This window comes from Protobothrops mucrosquamatus, unplaced genomic scaffold, assembly GCF_001527695.2.
Source record: "Protobothrops mucrosquamatus isolate PMUCROS unplaced genomic scaffold, P.Mucros_1.0 scaffold550, whole genome shotgun sequence".
Lineage (NCBI taxonomy): Eukaryota > Metazoa > Chordata > Lepidosauria > Squamata > Viperidae > Protobothrops > Protobothrops mucrosquamatus.
The window spans coordinates 176,941-202,604 of record NW_015386854.1 but is presented as its reverse complement, the minus strand read 5'-3'; the positions used below and the strand labels follow the sequence as shown (position 1 = coordinate 202,604).

Sequence of the window (25,664 nt, the reverse complement as noted above, 5' to 3'; positions counted from 1 at the left end):
CCCTTCCTTTCGCCGCGCCCTCAAGACTTGGTTATTCCAGCTTGCAGGACTGGCCTAGGGTAATTTTTAGAGGGGTTTTAATTAATATTTTAAATTGGACAATCTTTAAATATTTCTTTTAATTAATTTTAAACCTGTATTGTTATTTATGTATTTTAATTGATTGTCAGCCGCCCTGAGTCCTACGAGGAGAAGGGCGAGATATAAATCTAAATTATAAATAAATAAATAAATTAATTAATTAATTAATCTAATCTATGTTTTGCACAATGAACCCAAAGTTCAAGGTTCCTGATTTTTAAATGTCCCTAGACACACTCAAATGAAGTAATCATACTATTTACTTTGCATACAATTTAAAAATTTAATGATGAAAAAAATAAGGTTCCACATTTAGACAAGAAAAACCAAATGCACAGGTACAGTATAGGTGGTACCTTGCTCAGTAGTAGTAACTGTGAGAGGATCTTGAAGCCCTAGTGTACAATCACTTAAATATGAGCCAGCAGTGTGCTGCAGCTGCCAAAAACCCAACACAGTTCTAGACTGCATTAACAGAGGGATAGGATCAAGATCATGTGAAGTATTAATACCACTTTACAATGCCTTGGTCAGGCCACACTTGGAATACTGCATCCAGTTTTGGTCACCACGATGTAAAAAAGATGCTGAGACTCTAGAAAGAGTACAGAGAAGAGCAACAAAGATGATTAGGAGACTGGAGGCTAAAACATATAAGGAATTAGAATTGGGTATGATTAGCTTAATGAAGAGAAGGACGAGGGGTGACATGATAGCAGTGTTCCAATATCTCAGGGGTTGCCATAAAGAAGAGGGAAGAGACTGGACAACCATTTGTCTGAAATAGGGTTACCTGTTCGAGCAGAGGGTTGGACTAGAAGACCTCCAAGATCCCTTCCAACTCTGTCTATTCTATTCTATTCTATTCTATTCTATTCTATTCTATTCTATTCTATTCTATTCTATTCTAAATGCCTGATTACATATATTTAATAAATTTGTATTCAAAAATATGTGTATTAATATATGGCAAATATATTATAATAAATTAATTCATAATACTTATAAAGTACTTATGCTACTTTGTGGAGAAGAAATTCTCAACTGGCTTGGATTGTAAATGCATTCCCAAAGGAAATTACATAGAATGAAGATATATAAGTACAAAGCTCGTAGTAGAAATGATTTCATCTTTTAACTTAAAAAAGAACTCAAAAAAAAGAAAAGAAAAATTTCCTGTACATCATTTAAAAGATGCACCTATATTTGTATCTTTGAAACAAAATATATCAAGATTGAAATATGAGTGAGTTTCGTCCCTTTATATTTTCACATTTTAATGAGAATATTTTTCCCTAGAACCCATTAGAAAAAAAATTACTCTAAAATTACTATTCTACTTGAAATATTTTTCCAATCAATTCTCAGTTAGGTGGTTCTTTGTTTGTGTTATTTTAAGCTCCTTTGTATAGTTAGTTGTTTCAGATTTTGTGAAATTGTTACAAATTGCACCACTTGTCGTTTGGCTGGTGTGCTTCATCCTATTGATTAATATTCAGTATATTTTGTCTTCATTTGTATTTCATGTGCATGGAAAGGATAAATGAGAATATAAGATTTCTATCTAGGTAGATGCAAATATACTGTAGATTAAAAATATAGAAGTAAATATAGATACTCTTTAAAAGGTGCTAAAATGTATTTCTGCAGTTTTCCCAAGTTCTCTCAGCTTCCAAATGGTTTTTGAGAGGATTTGCTCAGATAGAAATATTAAAAATCATTTTTACTTAAGGCAAAATTCTTCAGTGACCTAAAGAAGCTCAAATCTACCTTGCTCTAAAGAATGCACATTATGTTCAAACTTTTTTTTTACTGTTTCTCTCCAAATCATGAAGTAGTTTGTCCAGATATGAATAGATGACCCACAAAAATGGTTATTATATTTCAAAATATTTTTTACAGCTTGGAAGAAAAAAACAAAAGCAATTACTTCCTTGTGAGAAAAAGATGCAGTTTTGAAAATGGAAATCAATATTAATTATGATACCATAAACTTTGGGGATGAACTGACTTTATTTCTACCTATTAAATGACATGACAACAGCATTCTACATTACTGGACAAACATCAAAAATCATTTTGGAAAATAATCTTCAGTAAGTGTTTTTATGACAATATCAATGATCCAAGTCTATTACATTAAAAATAAACTCATTCTGGTATTGTACAATTCTCTTAGAATTGTAATTCTTGTAAGAAGGTCAGGATTTGCATTTCTCCTGATTTATTATTTTATTTATGTTTTTAAATACTTTAATACTGTAAAGCCTAGATGTAAGGTGTTTCCCTAGTTGGCTGTTACTGAGATAATGGGCATATATTCTGGATTCTGAATTATTTGCAGCCTTTGAGTGATTTTTAAACCAAATAAAATATATTACACAGAAGATTATCCATCAATATTTGGAATGTTTCTAAAAAATATAGTTTCCCAGAATATATTAATTCCTTAATTAATTTTTGTCTCAATTAAACATACTAATAGGAGAATTGAAAACTGTGAAAAACCAATTAAAACACATATAAAAAAGAATCCAGTAAACTATCCCTTTGCTAATGTTAAGTGGTTTCATTCTATTTTGTTTTTTTCTTAAACAAACAAACAAATAAACAAACGCATTTGTAATCTATTCTTCATTGTGCCCTGGAATATTCCTTTATAACTTAAAGAGATAGATGCTTACATTTTTTGTTTTTTTGTTTTTTATTTGCAGTGATTATGTGCATCCTATATTAAACAATATCCATTTGATTTTCTTTTGGACAGATCTTATTTTTCTTGAATAATCTGAGATGGAAAATCAAACTGAAATAAAAGAGTTCATACTCTTGGGACTCTCAAAAGATCCTCATCTACAAGATTTTCTTTTTGTCTTGTTTCTAATCATCTTTTTAATGACATTATTAGGCAACATGGTGATTATACTGGTGACCAGCACTGAGTTTACCCTGCAGATTCCCATGTTCTTTTTTCTCAAACATTTAGCTTTTGTTGACATCTGCTATTCATCAGTTACTGTCCCAAAATTGTTAGGAAACCTCATAACAAAGAAAAAAACAATTTCTTGGGAAGGATGCATTGCACAGAATTTCTTCTTTTTTCAAGCTGTTTGTGCAGAAGTGTTCATCCTCTCAGCAATGGCTTATGATCGATATGTTGCTATATGTGACCCACTACATTATACCATAAACATGACAAAAGAAACCTGTAGACAGTTAGTGGGTGCGTCCTGGGGAATGGGTTTCTTATATGGTACGGCAAATGCACTGCCTTTGTTAAATCTGCATTTTTGTAGTGACAATACCATCAGACATTATAGCTGTGAACTTCCTTCACTTTTGGCCTTGTCTTGTAAGAAGAACCTCATCAATTATATTGTTCTTCTTATCTCTATCTTTATATTTGGTTTGAGTTCATTTCTTTTCACACTGGTATCTTACATTTACGTCATTTCAGCCATCCTGAAAATTAATTCAGCAGAAGGCAGACAAAAAGCATTTTCCACCTGCAGTTCCCACCTCATTGTGGTGGGCTTATTTTACACTACAGGTTTTATCCGGTATATGAAGCCAAGTTTAGAATCACTTGTGGATTTGGACAAAGTGATCTCTATTCAGTATAGCATCTTAACACCAATGTTGAATCCCATCATATACAGTCTTAAGAACAAAGAGATCAAATCTGCTTTGGTGAAACTGTTTGGAAAATATAACCCCATTTTTAACCCATGAAAAAATCATTTGTAGCACTTTACTCTGAACACCATAGCCCTTCTAGCTCTAACCAGGAGGAAAATATCCAGAATGATTTCCATGTCTCTCCAAAGTCCCCACTAATTATACTTGCAATGTGAGAATCCTTCTTGTCTTCATTTGTCCCGACCCGTATAAAGCCATAGATCTCCACCAAAACATATAAGGTTGCTATATTTCAATACAGATGCAGATATACAGCTATATAACTCAGGAATTTAAATTAGTTTAATTTGTTTCTTCTTTAAATATGCATGTGATTACCCAACAAGTCATTCTTTGTGGAATTATCTATAACACATTTTACACTGATTCATTTTTAGGTATAAGAATTTAGTTGCAAATTTAACAAATTGAAATATGTTATTATCTTTTGAGTAAGGTTTGAGATTTGTCATTTCACATTAGTATGCATAGTTCACAATTGTTGAAACTGTAATGGAAGGACACTCTCACAGGCGGTTGTATCACCATGTAGAGAAATTCATGTAGTAGAGATACAATAAAGTTATATGCTTAATAATAAAGACTAAGATATCATTTTATATGCTTGATAATTTAACACCTGTTTACACTGTTATACTTAGGTAATTTTAAAGGGTAAATCAATAGCACAAATCTTTCTTCACTGCCCTTTTATTTAAAAGTACATCATTACTTTCTTCTTTCTATAATTTATTCTGTGTAATCATCAAAACTATAAAATGTAGTAGTAATAGTAGTAGTAGTAGTAGTAGTAATAATAATAATAATAATAATAATAATAATAATAATAATACAGTTGGAAGGGACCTTGGAGGTCATCTAGTCCAATCCCCTGCTCAGGCAGGAAACCCTATACCATTTCAGACAAATATAAGTTCATTTAATTTTTGATTTACACAAAACGTTTGCAAGGGCTTTCCAGTTTAGCAATAAATGTAGATATTGGGGTTTTTTCTGACTATCTCAGGAAGTCCCATCATCTTCACCAACCATTCCTCCATTGTAGGTATTGCAGAATCTTTCCATCATCGTGCAGTTATTATATACAAAAAGAAATTTCTATGACTTTTTACAACTTTTGTCCATCAGTACCAAAAGAAAGATTTCTGGTATAGCAGACTTTAAAATACTCTGAATCACTGGATGCATTTGAATTCAAAATTTTCCAGCTTGTTAACAAATCCATCAAACATAACAAATGTCTCTTCTTGTTGTTCACATTTGTAACATACATTTGAAGTGTTACAGGAGAAGGCAATCCTACAAATAACCATGTAGGACTTCAAAGGTGATAATCAGCACCCAGAAAGAACCTGGGAGGCAGTCCAGGTCATGTAATATAGGTGAGAAAGGCTGTGAACACTTAATAATGTGTTACAGGTTGTAACTTCTGAATGGTGTTCAAGAGTAGCCCTATGCAATAGGGCATGAAATGTAGAAAGTAATATCTACAGGAGCAATCTACATGATAAGATAAAAAATAATTATTGTTACAAAGATTTCTTTCTTTTTATGTTCTATATTATTTTACTTGACCAAATAACCTTGATTGTTTTCATTAATTATAGTTTATATTACTACTGGGGAAAAAGAAATGGAAAATCAGGCCAGAGGGACCAGAGGATTTCCAGGCGAAACGTCAGTTCAGATTTCCATCTTCTATCTATTTGCTTTGACCTATGCAATCACTTTGTTTGGAAATATGATGATTATTATGGCAATCAATGTAAATCATCTCCACAATTCTATGTACTTCTTTCTAAATCACCTGTCTTTTCTTGATATCTGTCTTTTTCCACCACTGTGTCTAAGATGCTAATTAATTTGATAATCAGCCAAACAATTTCATATAAAAGCTATATCACTCAGATGTTTTTAATTCTTCTGACAGCATGCACTGAAGTTTTCCTTTTTGCAGCAATGGCTTATGACCGATCTACTGCAGTATATCAGTTTTCTATTCCTGTAAAATGCAATTCCTCATCCTTATATTATTTAATCTTTAATTACTATACTTTTTTAAAAAAAAATGTTTTATTAAAGATTTGAATAGTACTGTAAAAGATAATACAAACTAATGTCAAAAAGAATAAAGAAAATAGAAAGGTAAGAAATAAAAAGTTCAAAAAGAGAAAGAAAGGAAAATGAAAAGAAATAAAAACCAGAATATTTAAAAAAGTGACTCCAGATCTTCTTCACAAGTATAAACTTATTTGGTATTTCCCCACCCCCTATAAAGTCAATTTCTTCCCATAATTCCCCTCTTCCATTTACAAATCTAAAAATTCATAATGGGGTTTCCAACATTTATGATAGTTAAGCCACTCCCTTGTTCACAGAAAGATAAAGTGTGGGAGGGGGAAGGACATTCAGACTTGCAAGACTGATGTCAGCCCAACAGGACAAACCACACTAAGATGTCATATAGGTCAGGACTTTTTTATATTTACAGTTATATTAATAAAATCATGCAACTATTGCTTACAAAGTATGTTATTAAAAGAGGATTCAAGTATGCCATTTTCAAACAGATACGATACTGAGTTCCTGAAGCATGTTCTCCACCTCCCCTATTTGGCAAAAAAATTGAGTTCATCCTGTTATAAAGTATATTTCTGATACATTCTTTTCATAACAAATTAACATTTTATGTAGACTTTTAATATTATTTGAAATATTGCTGTTTTAAGAAAAACAAACAAACAAACCCAGTGGTAGGATTCTAATATGTGAACAACTGGTTCTCTGTGTGGATCTCACTTCCAGAAGTCCATTTTAGGCTTGGACAAAAAAAATTAGCTACCAGTTCTACTGAACTGGTGCGAACCGGCTAAATCCCACCACTGAACAAACCCCTTTGGATATATCTAAACTGTACATATCATTAGTTGGGGAAGATGTATTCCGTATTGGTTTCCATTCTTCTGAATTCCAGGAGGAATTGCAGCATCAACTCACTCTTTTTCTTATTATCTTCCTCCCCAGGAAGATTTCCCCATACTTAAATGTCAATTCTAAAGATGCTGAGCATTTCATAGCTGCAACTACACCCTAGAAGGTAACTGCTTATCTCCTGTGTTTTGTGGCAAGAGGAAATATTTTTATTGTAATATGAAAAAGATAGTTGTGTTCTCTTTTCATATTTTAGTCCTGAAATCTCTTTACAGAATTACTGGAATGATTGGGAAAAAAAACAGCCTTTTTCAATAAAATGCATTAGCAGCAATTGGGTTGGGTTATCTTGGCTACCACCAAAAGTTCATCATGGGCATAGACTATTGACTTCTGCTCCACACATAGAAACATGCACAGAGTTCCTTCAATGTCATTTGCTTCAATTTTAGCAATAACTCAGAGTAAATCTATAGGGCTCAAAGTGGCTTTCTTGCTGAAAAATGTGTTAATCTTATCAAAGTTGCCAGACAACCATTCACTTGAAAAACTGGAGCTCTTGCATATATCTTTTCCATTCAGGTATCTTCCAAAAACTTTCAAATACTATTTGAATCTTTCTTTCTCCAATCTCTCACAGCAAATACCATGATCTAGCCATTCCTGACTACTCTTAAAAAACAACAGCATCATGTACTTACTACTTGGACAGAATGCCAAAAAAGTGCATGGCTGTAAAGATGAGGTGGAGGGTGAGAAAGATTTGCAAAGAAGATAGTAGCAAAACAATTCTATACTGTTGCTAAATCTATGTATATATCTAGTAACCAAAAACTCAGATTAATACAATGATGTGTTTATCAGTAAAAGGTAGGAAAGAATTCTCATTAACTACATGAATAGGAAATTAAGGAGTTCTTAGAGATAACTAAGCAAGTGCATTCACATTAAAAATAATGGATAGCACAACAGTTGATAAGCTGACATTTCATCTTCCAAACATATCTGTATTTTCAGAATGGCTGTCCTTAGAAACAGTTTCTCCTAATATAATACCCGACTTGCAATAAACAGAGAGAATATATCATGTATACTATCACTTTCATTCCTGTGCAGTATGTGCAAACATAATTTTTAATCTTCTTTTTCTTCTCCCTAGTGTTTTTCTACAAGTTCAAAGTTCAATTTTTGGATCAACAAAGTGTTAATCCATTTGGTTTTGCCAGGAATTGAGTCAGCCCTGACATCGTGGGCTGAGAGAGGGTGACTGGCATAAAGTGTCTCTGTCAAATTTCATGCCGAATGATTCTTGAATTATCTGAGCTGGAAAATCAAACTGTAATAACAGAGTTTATTCTGTTGGGACTCTCCAATAATCCAAGGATACAAGATTTTCTCCTTTTCTTGTTTATGATCATTTTTTTAATCACCATTCTGGCTAATATGGTAATTATATTGGTGATCAGGTCTGAGCTTCACTTTCGCACCCCCATGTTCTTCTTTCTCAGCCATTTAGCTTTTGTTGACATTTGCTATTCCTCAGTCACCGTTCCCAAAATGCTGGCAAACTTTATCCAAAAGCAGAAAACTATTTCCCGGGAAGGATGCATTGCACAGATTGCCTTCTTTTTCCAAATTGCTGGTGCAGAAGTGTTCATCCTTTCAGCAATGGGTTATGACCGATATGTGGCTATATGTCACCCTCTGCACTACAGCAGATACTTGACAAAAGAAGTATGCAATAAAATGGTGAGTGGTGCTTGGCTCCTGGGTTTCTTTCATTCTATAGCCAATGCCCTTCCTTTGCTAAATCTCAAGTTTTGCAGCAACAATGTCATTAAACACTATACCTGTGACCTTCCTCCACTCTTGGCTTTGTCTTGTGCAGAGACTCTCACTAATTACATTATTCTTCTAATATTTGTATTTGTATTAGGTTTTAGCTCATTTCTTTTTACCCTGGTCTCTTACATTCGCATCATTTCAACCATCCTGAAAATTAAATCAGCAAAAGGCAGGAAAAAAGCTTTCTCCACATGCAGCTCCCATCTTATTGTTGTGGGCTTATTTTACCTTACATCTTTTTTTCACTATATGAAGCCAAGTTCAGAATCATTAATAGATCTGGACAAAGTGATTTCTATTCAATATAGCATTTTAACTCCAATGTTAAACCCTATCATATACAGCCTGAAAAACAAAGAGATAAAATATATTCTATTGAAAATGTTTGGAAAATGGACGCCCTTTCCTCATCCCTGAAATAATACTTTTAGTTCCTTATAACTACCCACCTGCAATCCTAGTACAACAACATAAAAGGCTTAACAATACAGCATGGTTTAAGGGTAGCCTCCCTCTCTTTCTATGACAGCTTCTTATTTGGGGACTGATATAATATTAAATAATATTGAATAAGAGAGCCAAGATACAATAGGCTAAAATGTATAATAATATATTCAATAATATATTTAAAAACTAGATAGATAGATAGATAGATAGATAGATAGATAGATAGATAGATAGATAGATAGACAGACAGACAGACAGACAGACAGACAGACAGACAGACAGACAGACAGACAGACAGACATAGATAATAGACAGACAGATATCAAACTGATTATTTGCAATATCAAATAAATAGAATTTCTAATATATTTTATACTATAATGTGATAAGCATATTTATTTGGGAAGTTGGAATCTCTCATTTAATATCAGGTACTGTTTAGAAATTCCATTAACTTTATATATCCACATACAGTAGTTGTCATCAACAACAGTCTGAAAATGTATTGCATATTTTCATCATGCAGCTATTTTTCAGTTGCTGCTGCTTTTGTTGTCTTGATATTATTTTTTTAGTCCTAATCCACATAATTTGGTTCACATTGATAGACCTATACACAGATTAACTGGACATTTTATGGATGTTTTGTGAAGAAATTTAAAGCGTAAATTACAAATGTTCTAAAGGTATATTTTTCATCATACAATGATAAAGACCCAGTTTATGGTTTCCATGCTCCTTTTTAATTATTTAATGAATACTGTTTTGCTTCCTGAAATCCTACCATGAAAGAATCTTTAACAGAGGTTGAATCGATGGAGTCTGTTAATTTGGGCTAAGTCATTTCAACTTTAGAATTTTTTTTAAAAAAATGTTCTATATGATTTGTTTTTGTTTTTCTAAGTCATAAAGTTTGCTTGAGTTCTAAGATGGCGGCACCTGGATCGGCTGCGCCTGCATTGGCTCTCGAAGGTGAAAAGTTTTGGGAGGGCCACATGATCAGGAAAGTTTTGATGTGTTTGAGCAACATGGTTGAACCAACAGTCTTTGCTGGCATGGCAAGTTTCTAGCTGTTTCGGAACTGTTGATGAGACCATTAAAAGTTGTTGGCGCTGTTTGAAATTGTTCTGCCAGCAGCAAGATCTGACTGCTGGCCCAGCGACGGATTCTATTGCAAATCAGGGCTGTTTCTGAAGGAGGCAAAGGAGGAGAGGTCCCGGAGTTTATGGAGCGAAGGAACTGGATGAAACTGTCAGCAGGCCCAGAGAAAGAGAGAGAGGCTTTTGGAGGAATTGGTGGCAGTGGCAGCATGCTCCAGGGGCAAAAAGAAGCAAGGCCTCTTTAAGGAAAAGGTGGAAGAGACAGGATCAGAAAAATGAAAGGAGGCAAGGTTGTCCTGCAGGAACACAGCTAGATTGAGAGCTAATCCACATAAAGCTTCATTTCCACCTGTCCTATTTGCTATTATTCGCTCCCTAGAGATTAAAATGGACGATCTGAAACTTGAGCTGACCACAAACAAGGAGTGTATATCAGAGGTGGTGACTCTTTGAGAGCTGTATGCAACGAAATTTCATTTTGATGTATGCCGATTGGTGTACATTCAAAGTGACAATAAAGTTACATTGTTGTTGTTGTTGTTGTTGTTGTTATTATTATTATTATTATTATTATTGAAGTGGGCTATATGGTGACCTACAAGGAAATGATTAAATGCATACTTTTCAAACCTTTTTAGCCTTCTAGAGCAGAGTTTCCCAACCTTTTTGACTTTGCAGATTGGTGGGGGGGGGGAGGGGATGATTCTGCATGAGCAGTGGGCAAGCACACACATTCACACAAGTGGAGCCTGCACACACACACACTCCTCACTGCTCACAGAAGTGGAGATGTGCACACTCATATTCGCCCACCACTTCCACAACTTGGTTCCAAATGGCACAAGGCCTGGTAGTGAGCTGCAGCCCAGGGGTTGGGGACCCCTGTTCTGGAGGGCTCTGAAGATCTAGATTCCCCCAGGCATTGGACTAGAATGGCAGGTTGCACTATAAGGATGTTTGGTCTGTCCCCCAAGATAAAGAACAAATTTTATCCATGTTTTATGGATTGTTCTGAACCAGCTAGAGTATGAGTTACATAACCATATATGTCCTGTAAATAAATAAATTAACACTTGAAATAAATGTAACATACTTCTTTCTCTTGCTATATAGCACTTGCAATAAAAATACTAAATTGTCCAACAGCTTTTATGCACAAAAAATGGTTATGAAGTGAATTCCTTTGAAAACATGAGTGTGTTTGACTACATTTTTTTTAAAAAAAAACACCTAATTCCCTTCAGCCTATATTCAGTCTGCAATAATATCTGTTTTCTGAACTATACTGACCAAAATTATAAGGTTGTTTTTGGGACGAAAGAAAGAAAAAGCCAAGTGCTTTGACAAATATCTCTTTGACTAGAATCAGTGGCAAAGTTATTTTAATTCCTACTCCAAGCATGCTGAATTAGAGAGCGTTCAAAACTAATCCAGGTTGGTTATCTTCTAGTGACCATTAAAAATTCTTATCTAGCCATTCCATGTTTTGTGTCTGAGAAATTTCAACAAGCCTGGACCTAGTTATCATGTTAAGCCAAATGAAATTGGAAGCTTCAACTGTAGTATTGAAACATTATTGAGACCTTGAGAGTCTGATTTGCTTTTCACTACTCCCACCATAATGGATTTATTACTATCACAAAGGATTAGAACATCTTTTGATCTGCTATCATGGTGATTTCATAACATTCAACAATTATTGAATGAATGAATGTAACTTGAGGAGTACTGATAACCAGTGTTTCTCAACCTTGACAATTTTAAGGCATGTGGACTTCAACTCCCAGAATTCCACAGCCAGCAATGCTGGCTGTGGAATTCTGGGAGTTGAAGTCCACATGCCTTAAAATTATCAAGGTTGAGAAACACTGTGATAAACTATAAGTGAAAAACCTGGAACATCAGTATAATTCTCATCCAGTCTTCTCAGTGCCAATGCACCTGTTAAAACAATATTGGCTATTAATGAAGTAACCAACACTTTGTTCCTGTAACAGAAGCAAATATGTATCTAGATGGAACAGCTAGCTCTGAGCCTGAACCTGCTCACTTAGCAAAAGAGTTGGAATCAAAGTCAGATGCCAGCACAGATGGGCCTTCTGTTTCCCAACAGTGGGTTTCCCTTTATTCTGGTAATCCAAGGAAATTTACTCATCTTCTTCCAAATGTATTCTTCCAAATACTCAAATATGTATTGCAATATCAAAGACATGTAATATCATAAATTTATCAGACTTTTACTGTTTTACTTTTACTGTTAATTTACTCCTAATGTTTAGTGCTGACTACATCACTTATTTTTAGTTCTTTCTTGACAAATGTGTAGAGAACAGAAAGTTATGGTATATTTTTATTCTCTTACACTTAGTAGTATGTTACATAAAACTAATATCATTACATTCTAAATTTTGCCATGAATGTAGTTAGTACACATCATTTCAAAATGCAAAAGTACAAGACATGTTATATTGGAAATGTCACTGATTGTAACCTTATTTGAATTGTCATTGCAGATTAATAAATCAATCTTCCAATATCTGAACTATATCTGCTGTACCTGATTGGAAATTAACTAACCTTTATAATTAGATCACATCAAAACAACTTTTACACTTAAAAAAAAACACTCAGAAAGAAGAAAGATATAGGTAGTCCTCAACTTAAGACCACAATTGAGCCCAACATTTTTGTTGTTAAGTGAAACATTTGTTAAGTGAACTTTCCCCATTTTACAACATTTCTTGCTATAGGTTTTAAGTCAATCACTGCTGTTGTTAAGTTAGCAACATGGTTGTTAAATGAATCTGATTCCCCATTGACTTTACTTGTCAGAAGGTCACAAAAGGTGACCACATAACTCCAGAACCCTGCAAATGTCATAACTATGAGTCAGTTGCCAAGCATCTGAATTTTGATCAAATGGCCAGAATGCTGAACTGTTATGTGTGAAAAATGGTCATAGGTCAGTTTTGTCTGTGCCATTGTAACTTTGAATGGTCACTAAATAAACTGTTATAACTTCAGGACTACCCATTCTTAGATATTTGAGTTATTTTGAAAAACTTCTTATTCAGAGTATCTGCTGAACTTTATTTTAAAATTGCTAGTAAAATATGATTCAAAAAGAGAACAAGTCAAAGACTATATGATCAGTTTGCTACAGAGTTTAGATGAGCATTAAATGTCCAACAAAGTGATTTTCGGTTAAAGAAAAATATTACATTTACATCAAATATTAGAGAAAATTGATATATGATTTATAGTTTATTTTCTTAAAATTGGTAGAAATGCCATGAACAGATCATTCTTTTATAATGTAGTAGCAATGCTGCAAATCTAAATGTTTTAGGAAAATGATTTATACAATAACTAAATAAACCTTAAAAGTTGAATTCTCACTTTAGCCTGAGATATTTTATTATATTTTGTGAAATTACATATTCCTACAAGTACACTGAATTCATTTTTTAAATGCTAACTTAAGCAATAACTTTTATTGAAAAAGATATTTGATACAGAAGAATATTAACTAAGTTGTGGAAGTATGCTTTGATGTCTGAAATCTCAAAATAATTTATTTCAAATTGGAATCAACTCTTGGATGGCAATGTAGTACATGAGTTTATGACAAACTGATAATTTGAGTTTCTCTCTGCATATAGTTTATATTTTAATTTTATATGACTCCTAAATTAGAAATGGACTTTGAAGAAATAGGAAGAAAGAATATTGGATTGCCAGGAAAATGAATTTATATGTCATCGAGAAATCAACCCAGGTTTGTCATTCCAGGCACAAATATATTAGGTTCAAATACATCAGGCACATTACGTAAAAGCTAGCTGTGTGAGCAAGTCTCTAAAACTGGGAAAGGTAGAAGGAAATGGAAAGGGATAATCAGCAGCAAGGTGGATGGACTCAGTTATGGTAGTGATGCATCATTAATGCAACATGAAGGAACAAGTTAGGGAAATATCATCATGGGGAAAATCTATGAGGGTACTCCCAAAAGTGCTTTGTTTTTCCTTGAAGACATTTCACTTCCTATCCAAGAAGCTTCTTCAGTTCTAACTGAATGGTGGAGAATGAAAGGATTTATATTCCTTGCAATCATCTGGTTGTTAGCACTCTCTCTCAGAGTCGTTGAGACACTGTAGACCCAGAATAGTGCAAATGGATGTGGAACCTTCTTGGAACTGCTGAAAGAACTATGTTGTAAACAGGAGATAGGTGGTGTCATATCCCTCCACCTCTGTTAAGAGAGGGCTGTTCAGTTTTAATGTAGATGGCCTCTTCGACCCCTCTTTCAAGTGTCTTTTTTAAAGTGTTTTTTTTTTCTAAATGGTGATTTCAAATGGTTTTTAATGGCAGCCCCAAATACAGCACATTGCAATAGACAAGCATTGAGATGGTTACATCATGAGTGTCTGTTTGAACCATTGAAATGAAACAGCTGTCATACTTTTTGGAGATGAGCGAAGACCCTCTTGATGACATCTGCCCCCTGCTCTTTGAGAAGAACTGTGAGACTAAAAGAATCCACCGATTGTGAACCATTCTTGAGTGGAGATATATTACCCTATCCAAGAGTATGAATGAAAAGTCCTCAGAGCCGGGGTGGTGGTGGTGGAGGGGGAGGGCTAATATCCACAGCTACCCAGTCAAACTATCATGTGTGTCAGGATACTACATTAATTTGCATCTATGTTATCCTGAGTCCAAGACCATGATTTTTCAGAAACCATATGCATGTTACAAGCCAATTACCAGATTCTAACAAAAGAATAACAGCTAGTTTGCAGAGACCTCTCCCTAGCAGCTTTTTTGCTATGCAGCTGGGAACAAAGTGACTTTAGGATGAGTACTATCATTCATGTTAATCCATAATCATTCTGGGTTGTGTAACATGATTTGTTCCTCCCTTTACACTGCACTCCCCAATTGGCACAATTCTCATTTATACAAACCTTAATACCCCGGTCAAACCACAGGGCTGAATACCTCTATCAGCATGTACGCAGCATTTATAAAATGGCTAAATTAACTTCTTTGATCAGAGATAAGACAATATTTATATTTATTTGTGACTGGAAACCCTTATTGATTTTTTGCATGAAACAGAAAATAATTAACTTATGACTTATGGTCTTGATGATTCGATAGAACAGATTGTAGACAGAAGAGAGCTATGTAATAACCATAGTAAGTAAGTGATAAACTTATAACTGAACTTATAACTTTTCTATTTTTCTTTCACTTTTAGCTTTCTCTTTGATTTCTTTTTCTTTTCTTCTCACTTCATATTAGTTTATATTAAATTTTATTTTCCTTTCTAAAAAATTCGGTAATATGTACAGGTATACAGCACTTATATATATTCCAAGTAGGGTTTAAGGAAGATTGCTCCAAACAGAGAGGACCTTGAACCATTCAAACATGCTCTTAAATTCCACATGGCATTAATACTTCATTTCCATTTGATAAAATCATGTTTATCCAGACTTATGTAATCATTATGCTTATGCATTCCTTTCATAAGGACTTCACATTTTAAAGTAGATTATTTTTATTCTAAGTATTTTAATTGTCAATTGTTTTAAATAAGGGAAAACAAAGGAAAGATAAACAAAAACTTTGTGGCAATTTAAATTGCTTTTATCTTAAATTGGAACAGGTTGACTCAACGAGTGTCAACTCTACAATGAGCATAGCTACAGCCATTTTTTCTTCTCATTCTAGGTTGCCACATAGAACAGAGGGAGGGGGGTTGCCCAGGTGCTTCGTTAGTCAAAATAATCTTCTGTCCTGTGGGAACCAAGGTCATCTGCTGCTCCCCAGACTAGGGACTGGGTGTTGCGTAAAAAGCCCGCCAAATAAGTATATTGGGGAATGTAGTTGCTTGCATAGTTTTGTGGGTGGGACATTTAACTTTGTAATTGGGCAATTATTACTTGTGTATTCAGACTTAGTTTCACTTTTGATCATGCCGATACTTTGTAACTAATAAACATGTTCTTCTAGGAATCTTCAAGTCTCGAAGTTCTGCTTTATTTGTCTCTGTCCGTCAGAACCATGACATTTGAATTTCTACTGCTCTGAAATGACCGAGGAAGGCATTAGCTGACTCCTTCTTTAATGTCTTGCTCAAAGAAAACTTCTACTCATATAGATGCAGAATATGGCTTTGCTGCAACAGAACTACTTCTTAGAAGGTAACTGCTATTCTTATCTTTGTGTGTGTGCATGTATGTTTTTATTTGTGATTAAAGGAAAGAAAGCAATTTTGTGACAGACTAGTTATGGCCATTAATAAAGAGAGAGAAAGATAAAGCAATAGGTATAAATATACATATTATAGATAGAAATATATACATAGATACAAACACAGATATGTCTTTCTATTTTTCTATCTGAGGATGATTAGCTGATATGTACATGACTCTGTGTGTGTGTGTGTGTGTGTGTGTTTGTGTATTTTTCAAGTCAAATATGCATAATCAAAATTCAGTGTAAAAATTGGGGTCAGCTTGCTGGGGGGAAAAGTTATTCTTAAGCAAAAAAAAAAAAAAGCATGATCTGAAGCTGAAACTAGTTCCATCAGAACTAGGATAGAAAACCTCAAACTATAAGAACTGAAAAATTGAAAAGGAACAAAAAATGAAAAAAAAAGGAATAGAAACCATTTTAGTACTGTTGTGAAATAAAACTCTAAAACTATATCTCTATATAGTCTCCAGAAGGTCAGCAGGAGAATATGATTTCCCTGTCAATAAAGGTAGAGTAGGATACATATTGAATACATGAACAGAAAATTAATAGGTTGTCAGAAGGAGAGAATCTCCTTCATTGCCATAGTGGAAAGAAAGGATGGTCCAGCATTTTCACACCACATACTTCAACTTCCTAAAATGCTACTACTTTTAATATGGCATATACAATAGACTTTTGTAATAATATGCATTAACACTGTCCTTAGAAACAGCTTCTCCTGCAGAATGCATAACTCATGTTCATGTGGATAAATTAGTGTGTGTGTATGTGTGTGTGTGTGTGTGTGTGTAATTGAATGTAACTTAATGAATAGTACCCTTTTATTTATATATGGTAAACTCAGAGAATCTCCCACTTGATTAATGCACAGAGGTGTAAGCCAAATGGGTGCAGAAAAGATACATGTTACCAAAATTTATGAATGAAAAACTATAAAGAAAAATTAAACACATAATTAAAAGAAAAAGGCAGAAATTATATTTCCCCATTAATGAAACAAATAAAAAGGAAGAAACAGATCATCATTCATTCCCAACAATTTTTAAGCATTAATCTGAAGATGCTAAATTTAAATATATGCATACAATTTAATGGAAATTAACTGTGACTCAATGATTTGGTATTTGTTTTTCTTTTTCTTTTCCAGATCCGGTGTTTCCCGAATCCTCTGAGCTGGAAAATCACACTATAATGACAGAGTTTATCTTGTTGGGGCTCTCCAATGATCCACGCATAGAAATGTATTTTCTTTTCTTGTTCTTCCTCCTTTTTTTACTCACTATTTTGGGGAATACAATAATTATACTGGTGATCAAATCTGAGCTTTGCCTTCAGACCCCCATGTTCTTCTTTCTCAGCCATTTAGCTTTTGTTGACATCTGCTATTCCTCAGTCACTGTTCCCAAGATGCTGGCAAATTTTATTACAAAGCAGAAAGCCATTTCATGGGAAGGATGCATTGCACAGATTGCCTTTTTTTTCCAAATTGCTTGTACAGAAGTCTTCATCCTCTCAGCAATGGGTTATGACCGATATGTGGCTATATGTGACCCCTTGCATTATAGCAGATACTTGACAAAAGAGACATGCAATAAAATGGTGGTTGGAGCTTGGCTGATGGGTTTCTTTTATTCAATGGTGAATGTAGTACCTTTGCAAAATCTTCATTTTTGTGGCAACAAAATAATCAGACATTATACTTGTGAGCTCCCTTCCCTCTTGGCTTTATCTTGTGCAAACACATTCATGAATTACATTATTCTTCTAATATCTGTGTTGGTTTTTGGTGTTAGTCCATTTCTTATAACCCTTATCTCTTATATTTACATTATTTTAACTATTCTGAAAATTAAATCAGTAGAAGGCAGGAAGAAAGCTTTTTCCACATGCAGCTCCCATCTCATTGTTGTAGGCTTATTTTACATTACAGCTTTTGTTCGCTATATGAAGCCAAGTTCAGAATCACTTATAGAACTGGACAAAGTAATCTCTGTTCAATATAGAATTTTAACTCCACTGTTAAACCCAATGATATATAGCCTGAAAAACAAAGAGATCAGATCTGGTGCAGAGAAATTATTTAGAAAATGTAGGTCCATTCTTTAATCATAAAATGATACTCAGAAATCTTGATTTAATATCCTCACAACTTCAACAGTGTGAGAGAAAAAAAGAATAACATAGCAAGGATGAGTGTTACTTCCTTAAAATTCTTAATATTTTGGAGTTATCCTGTGATAGGAGTATATGAATAGTTCTAACTGAGCACTGCTGAAACAATGTGGGGTAATTCAAGTGAAGAAAAGTAAACCTGCTCCAATATTCACCTGAGTATTTTTTAAAGAATCAGGATGAAAGTACCCACTAATATATATTTCTTAATTGTTTCTTCTTACAATATGACACCCCTTGCTCTATCTTACTCTGAAGCATGTAATATAAACATATTTTCCAAAATAATATCCATTTTTAAAGATATTTTATAAAGACTACATAAGAACTGAGCTGCAAAATTAAAACAAATAAAGGATGCAATATATTATATCCCATGAACAATAAGCACATTTATCTGGGATATTGGGATTTATCATTTTGTATCAGAATTTATGATACTACATTATATTTAAAAACCCCTATCAGTTTTATACTTCCTTAAGGCAATTAGTGACAACAGTCTTAGCAACTATAGTGCATATATGAATCGTGCATTTATTTTTCACTGTTCATTGTTTCATTCATATTATTGACGTAATAGAGTTTCTAATCAAAATCCATGTAATTTGATTCCCACGAATAGACTTCCAGACAGAAATATTAGCTAGCCATTTCTATGTGCATTGTGGGCAATTTTAAACTTACTACAAATACTGTAAAGGCATATTCATTGTTATTTTGTTCATAAAATAAAGAATTACTGAACAACTTGGCATGTTGTAATAAATATTGGTTTGCTTCCAAAAACATTAATCTAAAAGAATTTGCCTTGCAATACTTAAGAAAGTCTAAGTAATGTTTACAATACACTAGCTTCAATGAAAGCAGCATGTAAGACCTCTCTTTTATGTTCTTCTTCATCTGGGGATCAGTATCTGATATCAGGATACAAGCAGTAGAGTAGGAAGTTACAGATGTACGAAAAATTTAAATCTGCATGATGATGTCTTGCTTAGTTCATTGACAGTTAAAGTGTGGGAGCTTCTTCATTGGCTTAGCTCAATTCAGGGGACTTTAGAGGTTTTGAAGCTTTTGTTCTGTTAGTTTTATTAGTTTAAAAAATATTATAGGTTTATAGTGAAATTGGAGGGGGTGATGTAGTGAATAAATTAATGCTTACTTTTAAACAATTAAAAGAAATGGATTCATAACTTATACCATCATCTTTTTCATAAAACTTGTGATAACAAAAAGGATTCATTCTACATATCTCTTGGAGATAACTCAACCAAATCTTACATGAATTATCTTCAACTCTTGATGATGCTTGAGTAAAAATAATAATAATAAATACTAGTTCCTTTTAGTTCATACCCTGTCAGCAATAACATCTGTTGTTGTTGTTTTTTCTGCTCTCAGAATTAGAGAAAATACTTCCTGTGGGTTGTTTTTTCAGGTGAAAAGAAATAAATAATCAAGTTCTTTGGCCAACTCCTCTTCTACTAAAATCAATGGGAAGCTTCTTTTTTATTCTTTTTAGTTTAAAAATTACTCCAAAGTAGCTATTTTTTCTTGCTGTTTTCTTATTAACAGAAGATACAAAAGGGACAGAAGGAAATACTTGTGGGGAGAAAGGGGAAAAGCATCAATTTTCCTTTAAAGCAGCAGATAAGTACCAGAATAGAAATTAAAGCCCTTTATTCATTTTACCCAGCTCATTAAAATAATTATTTATATTTGACTTCTTAATAGAAATTCAGGTAAACACAAAATATTTTTTCTGAAAAAGTAAAACATCACCAGGACTTCATAACAAACAGGTTCAGTGTAGTCCCAAAACTTTACCACCAATCTGATTTATTTTTTGTCTACCAAAAGAGGTGTAAGCATAACACAGATGTGTGAACTATAATATCTTACCTATCTCAAATTCATGGATTTGCAAATCTTTTGAAATGAAGACATTTCAAGATTGAAACATCCAATGGGCTGCTAGGGCAGTCTAGCACTTAGCTGAACTATAGGCAAAATAACCTCTTTCAAAATTTGCAGTACTGTCAAGTGATACACTAATATAAGTAAATAACATTGTTTAACATAATACATTTTGTATACATAATGATTTAATTGTTTAAATGTGAAATGAGCCTGTGGGCTGTGGCCTACTATTGGGCCATGGCCTCTTGGTCACCAATGTATGCACATGTGTGCTCACACTCACCCCCCCACTTGCGCAAGCACCACCACCACCATCGTGTGGGTGCTAGTGGCCCCGTTTGTGTCACACAGGTACTAGCAGCCCCATTTGTGTCATGAATGCAATAGTGCCACTCCCAAGCATTGTACGGGTGCTCAAATGGCCCATTTGAGGCATGTGTGTGCTTGTGGCCCCATTTGCTCATGGCCTGCCTTTCCCTCCCAGCCGCCAACCTAAAAAGATTGGGGACCTCTGATCTAGGAGGAGTATGAGCTGGTTAATCCTCATTGACGTAGACAGTGTTCACATTGCCTAGATGAAATGGATTCTCTTGAATATTTCCAGTGCGGATTCAGCCAAATTATAGGTATAGCACTAAAGGGCATACATTGTTCTTGCTGATGAACTTGAGGGCCCGAAGTGAAGTTGTAAAACCATACTGGCTCTCCTGGATCTCTTGGCAGTTTTTAATACCATCAACCATAGTATCCTTCTCAGTATCTTCCCCAGGATTTTGTGGTGAGCTATTCTTTTCCTATTGCAAGTTGCAATTGATGTTGATGGACGAAAAGAGGTTAAACCCTAGGCCCTTGTAAGGTTCCTCAGGGCTCAAGTCTCTTCCCTTTTCTTTTTCACATCTACATAATACTGCTAGTTGCAGTCATCTGATTGCATGGATTATATATAGCATCCTCACTATACTGATGATACTCAGCTACACATTTCTACCCCTAGCCAGAAAGATGGTGCTTTTGCCATATTTTCCAAGTGCTATAGCATATAAAGGTCTGGATGGGAAAGAATCTTCTTTGCCTCAATCCTGGCAAAACAAAGTAGCTCTGGGTTTTTGGCTTTCCAGGGTCTAGTTACTTGTCATCTTACACTCTGAATGAGGTTGCCCTCCTCCATCAAGCTGGTGTTCAGTTTGAGGGTCCTCCAAGACTTATGACACCTGCCTGATGAGTGGGTGGCAGCTGTGGCTGGGAGGGGGGTTTCACAAAACTATCTTGTGCAATAATTGCATCCTTTCCTGGATTGGGAAGTATTGAACATAATCACTCATGCCTTAGTCATTTTCCTGTTTGGATTACAAATGGGCTTTATATTGAAGTGGCCTTGAAGACTACTTGGAAGTTACAACTTGGTATAATGTAGCAGCACACAGAGTATTTGGTGCTTATATATTTGTTTCTGTTACTCTCCTATTACCCATGCTACACAGGCTTTCAGTTTTTTCCTGGATTCAATTCAAGATGTTGATTATCACCTTTAAAGCCCTACATGGCATTGGACTTTATTATTTACAGGATCACCAAAGGATATTTATCTTTCCCACTGGAATGGATAGGGTAGGTAAGGTACACTCCAGATGCAGTAGGACGTTCTAAGTGTGCTATTTCCGTGGCTGCCCCTACCTTATTGAACACCCTTCCCATGGCAATACAGCAGGCATTCCTTCTCTTTTAGTCTTTTGGAAAGCCTGGCTTTTTAAGGAGATGCTGGGATAGATTAGAACTGAATTGAAATAATGTAACAGTAGTGATTGGCATTAGCTGTGGAGAATCTTAAAAGGATTATTAAGATGCAGTTATATTGTTTTGATGATTTATTTGATACAAAAACACACACAAGGATGCACACCTTCACAGAGAGACATACACCAAGGATTTCAAGCAGTTCTTCAGACTTTCAATAAGTTCAGCCTTTAGGTTAAGCAGAAGAAAAGCCCTTTTGAGTTTTTAAGAAGAAACTGGACAGCTATTTGTCCGAAATGGTATAGGGTTTCCTGCCTGAGCAGGAGTTTGGACTACCGTAGATGACCTCCAAGGTCCCTTCCAACATTATCATTATTATTAATAAAGTATACCATCTTTTTCTTAACAATAAACCTACTAAAGTTGAAGTTGCCTTGGACCCCGTCTTATATCACAACATGAAAAAAAAAAAAGGTATTTAAATATTATTATAACTTTTGGGAAATAATGAGGGGGGAAGCAAACTGTATCTTTGACTCATTTAAACAGTACATACTGTTGTTTGGGGAATATGTATTCTGAGATGAAATTAATTTCATGAATTCCAGAAGGAATGAAGAATCAGCTCCCTTCTCTTTTTATTATCTTGCTACAGATTGTACTCAGATTGTCTTAACAGAAAGGTCGCACAGATCAATTTAAGATGCTAAACATTTCTAAGCTTCAAGGTAACTGCTCATTTAAATTCTCACTGCATTTGTAGTTCTGTATATCTTTTTTTTTTACTTTTCACATTAATCCTACAGTTTTTGTACAGAATTAATGACAAAAATGATTAAATAACTGAATTAAATGCTTTCTTAAAATAAGCTTTTAATCAAATCTAAGCAAACTAACTTTGGCTGGGTTACTTTAGCTTTTATAAACTGACCATTATTGGCACATTGTAATAAAGGTTCAACTATATTTATTATTTATTATGTTCATCACCTTTCCCTTCTCCTTCTCCTTCTCCTTCTCCTTCTCCTCTTTCTCCTTCTCCTTGTTCTATATCAGATATATATTAAAAAAGTAATTCAGAATAAGAACATTTTTGGTTTGTGTTGATTTTTTTAAATCCTCTCATAATTTCCACTGTGAAATACATTCTTTTGGATATTTTATACCACACCTCCCACTTTTGAATAACATACAAAATATTTTTTTCCTCCAATTTGCAATAGTAGATGCCTCTATTTAGACTTATTTGGCTATTCTTAAAAAAAATACATTTCGAAAATGGCCAAAACAAAAATAAAAACCCAATAGCTTGAAAAGAAAAGAACAAAGCTTTGTGGGAGAATGAAATACATTACTTTTGTGTTACTGCCAGAGGGGGTAAAAACAAAGTGAATGTGTCTATGCAATCATATACAGTAGGACCAGCAAGAGAGATTTTTGGGAGTTGGAAGGGAACAATGAAGATGGAGAAAGTGCCTATGAAATACAGTGAAAGCAAATCAGTGAATACCTGTATAGAAGAGGACAAGTATGGCCAAAATAAATACTATAGATTGTCCTACCATTTAATCCCTTGCACTTCAATTCCCTGAAATCTCTCCATTTTGACTTTATGAAGAAACCAAAGTCTCAGATAATATTTAACATTTTCTTTAGGTTTCTTATCTATTCACAATAAAGACTGATTACCAATGAATTAATGAATTACAACATCATAACAATCAAGAGCACAATGTTAAAGTGAGAAAGGCAGCACTTAAATTTTCAATTTGGTGATAGATGTGAAAAAAAGAACACATATCATATAATTCTCAGTACAGATCTCAAGAAAATGTGACACTTAAATTAATATGTATGTTTAATTGAAATCATCATACCATATATCTTTGTTTACTGCATAATTAACTGTTTTATTTTTTGACAGATTCTATGTTTCCTGAATCTTCTGGGTTGGAAAATCAAACTGGAATAACAGAGTTTATCTTGTTGGGACTCTCCAATGATCAACACATAGATGATTTTTTTCTCTTTTTATTTATGATAATTTTTTTAGTCACCATACTTGGAAATACAACTGTTATATTAGTGATCAGGACTGAACTTTGCCTTCAGACTCCCATGTTCTTCTTTCTTAGCCATTTAGCTTTTGTTGACATCTGCTATTCCTCAGTCACTGTTCCCAAGATGCTAGGAAATTTTATTACAAAGCAGAAAACCATTTCCTGGGAAGGATGCATTGCACAGATTTTCTTTTTTATACAAACCTGTTGTACAGAACTGTTCATTCTTTCGGGAATGGGATATGATCGTTATGTGGCCATATGTGATCCACTTCATTACAGCAAATACTTGACAAGAGAGATATGCAATAAAATGGTGGGTGGAGCCTGGATTCTAGGTTCCTTATGTGCTACAGGGAATGTCCTGCCTTTGCTAAATCTCAAGTTTTGCAGCAACAATATAATCAGACACTATAATTGTGAGCTTCCTTCACTCTTGGCCTTGTCTTGTGCTGAAACTCTCACTAATTACATTATTCTTCTAATATTTGTGTTTATGTTTGGTTTTAGCTCATTTCTTTTCACTCTGGTCTCTTATGTTAATATTATTTCAACCATCCTGAAAATTAAACTTGCAGAAGGCAGGCAGAAACTTTTTTCCACATGCAGTTCACATGTCATCGTTGTGGGGTTGTTTTACATTACAGCTTTTGTTCGCTATGTGAAGCCAAGTTCAGAATCATTTATCGATCTGGACAAAGTGATCTCTATTCAGTATAGCATTTTAACACCCATGTTAAATCCAATCATATACAGTCTGAAAAACAAAGAGATCAATTCCGGTGTAAAAAAACTATTTGGAAACTGTAGGCTCATTTTTTAGTCATGAAAAAGTATTGGCTGCTCTTCTTAAAATCCCAACAGCTCCAACAATGAAAAGAATAAGAAGTAATGAGGCAGCAGGAATGACTGTTGCTACTTCCCCCAAGTCCTCAATATTAGAATTACGTTCTGATATGAAGGTATGAGGATTTCATGTTGCACCCTGCTGTAATAGTAAGGAATAATTCAAAGGAAACAAAGTGGTGTCACACTGATATCCATCTGAGTCCACTTTTTTAAAGAATCAAGAAAATATCCACTGTGGTTTTATTTTTTGTTGCCATATTACTGTAATAGTAATTTTATTAGCTGTTTATATAAATGATGGGTACCATACTTTTTTTTCATTTTAGTCTCTCAGGATAGTTATCATTATGTATCTATTGGATCTGAAACCAATCCATTATTCCTCCAAAGCATGTACATAAAGAGCATAAATAATAATCCTCCCCCCCCCCAAAAAAAAACAAGGATGAAAATAATGCTGTGCAGATATAAAAAAAATGTTATCTGGAATGAGGACTACTGTTTTTTTTTAACCCAATACTTCACGCTGGGTTGGGCTACCCAATTTATTTATCTA

The 25,664-nt window shown here is 34.1% G+C and overlaps 4 protein-coding genes across 4 annotated transcripts; all 4 read left to right on the top strand.

Annotated features, from left to right (window-relative positions):
- The first annotated feature begins 2,874 nt into the window (after positions 1 to 2,874).
- Positions 2,875 to 3,813, top strand: LOC107288441 (olfactory receptor 8S1-like). The gene has a single exon (XM_015817062.1). The coding sequence runs from the start codon at positions 2,875 to 2,877 to the stop codon at positions 3,811 to 3,813; it is 939 nt and encodes a 312-aa protein (XP_015672548.1).
- A 4,200-nt stretch (positions 3,814 to 8,013) lies between these two features.
- LOC107288440 (olfactory receptor 5V1-like) lies at positions 8,014 to 8,973 on the top strand. Its single transcript, XM_015817061.1, has one exon. It carries the CDS (start codon positions 8,014 to 8,016, stop codon positions 8,971 to 8,973), a length of 960 nt encoding a protein of 319 aa, XP_015672547.1.
- A 3,135-nt stretch (positions 8,974 to 12,108) lies between these two features.
- Positions 12,109 to 18,479, top strand: LOC107288439 (olfactory receptor 1052-like). The gene is made up of 2 exons (XM_015817060.1): positions 12,109 to 12,235; positions 17,521 to 18,479. Exons 1-2 carry the CDS (start codon positions 12,109 to 12,111, stop codon positions 18,477 to 18,479), a joined length of 1,086 nt encoding a protein of 361 aa, XP_015672546.1.
- Positions 18,480 to 23,656: 5,177 nt separating this feature from the next.
- LOC107288438 (olfactory receptor 1052-like) lies at positions 23,657 to 25,082 on the top strand. The gene is made up of 2 exons (XM_015817059.1): positions 23,657 to 23,711; positions 24,124 to 25,082. Exons 1-2 carry the CDS (start codon positions 23,657 to 23,659, stop codon positions 25,080 to 25,082), a joined length of 1,014 nt encoding a protein of 337 aa, XP_015672545.1.
- The last annotated feature ends 582 nt before the right edge of the window (positions 25,083 to 25,664 follow it).

Coding starts and splice junctions, on each gene's coding strand:
- LOC107288441 (XM_015817062.1), top strand. CDS start 2,875: ATGGAAAATCAAACTGAAATAAAAGAGTTCATACTCTTGGGACTCTCA.
- LOC107288440 (XM_015817061.1), top strand. CDS start 8,014: ATGATTCTTGAATTATCTGAGCTGGAAAATCAAACTGTAATAACAGAG.
- LOC107288439 (XM_015817060.1), top strand. CDS start 12,109: ATGTATCTAGATGGAACAGCTAGCTCTGAGCCTGAACCTGCTCACTTA. Junction 12,236..17,520: donor GTGGGTTTCCCTTTATTCTG/GTAATCCAAGGA, acceptor TTTCTTTTCCAG/ATCCGGTGTTTCCCGAATCC.
- LOC107288438 (XM_015817059.1), top strand. CDS start 23,657: ATGAAGATGGAGAAAGTGCCTATGAAATACAGTGAAAGCAAATCAGTG. Junction 23,712..24,123: donor AAGCAAATCAGTGAATACCT/GTATAGAAGAGG, acceptor ATTTTTTGACAG/ATTCTATGTTTCCTGAATCT.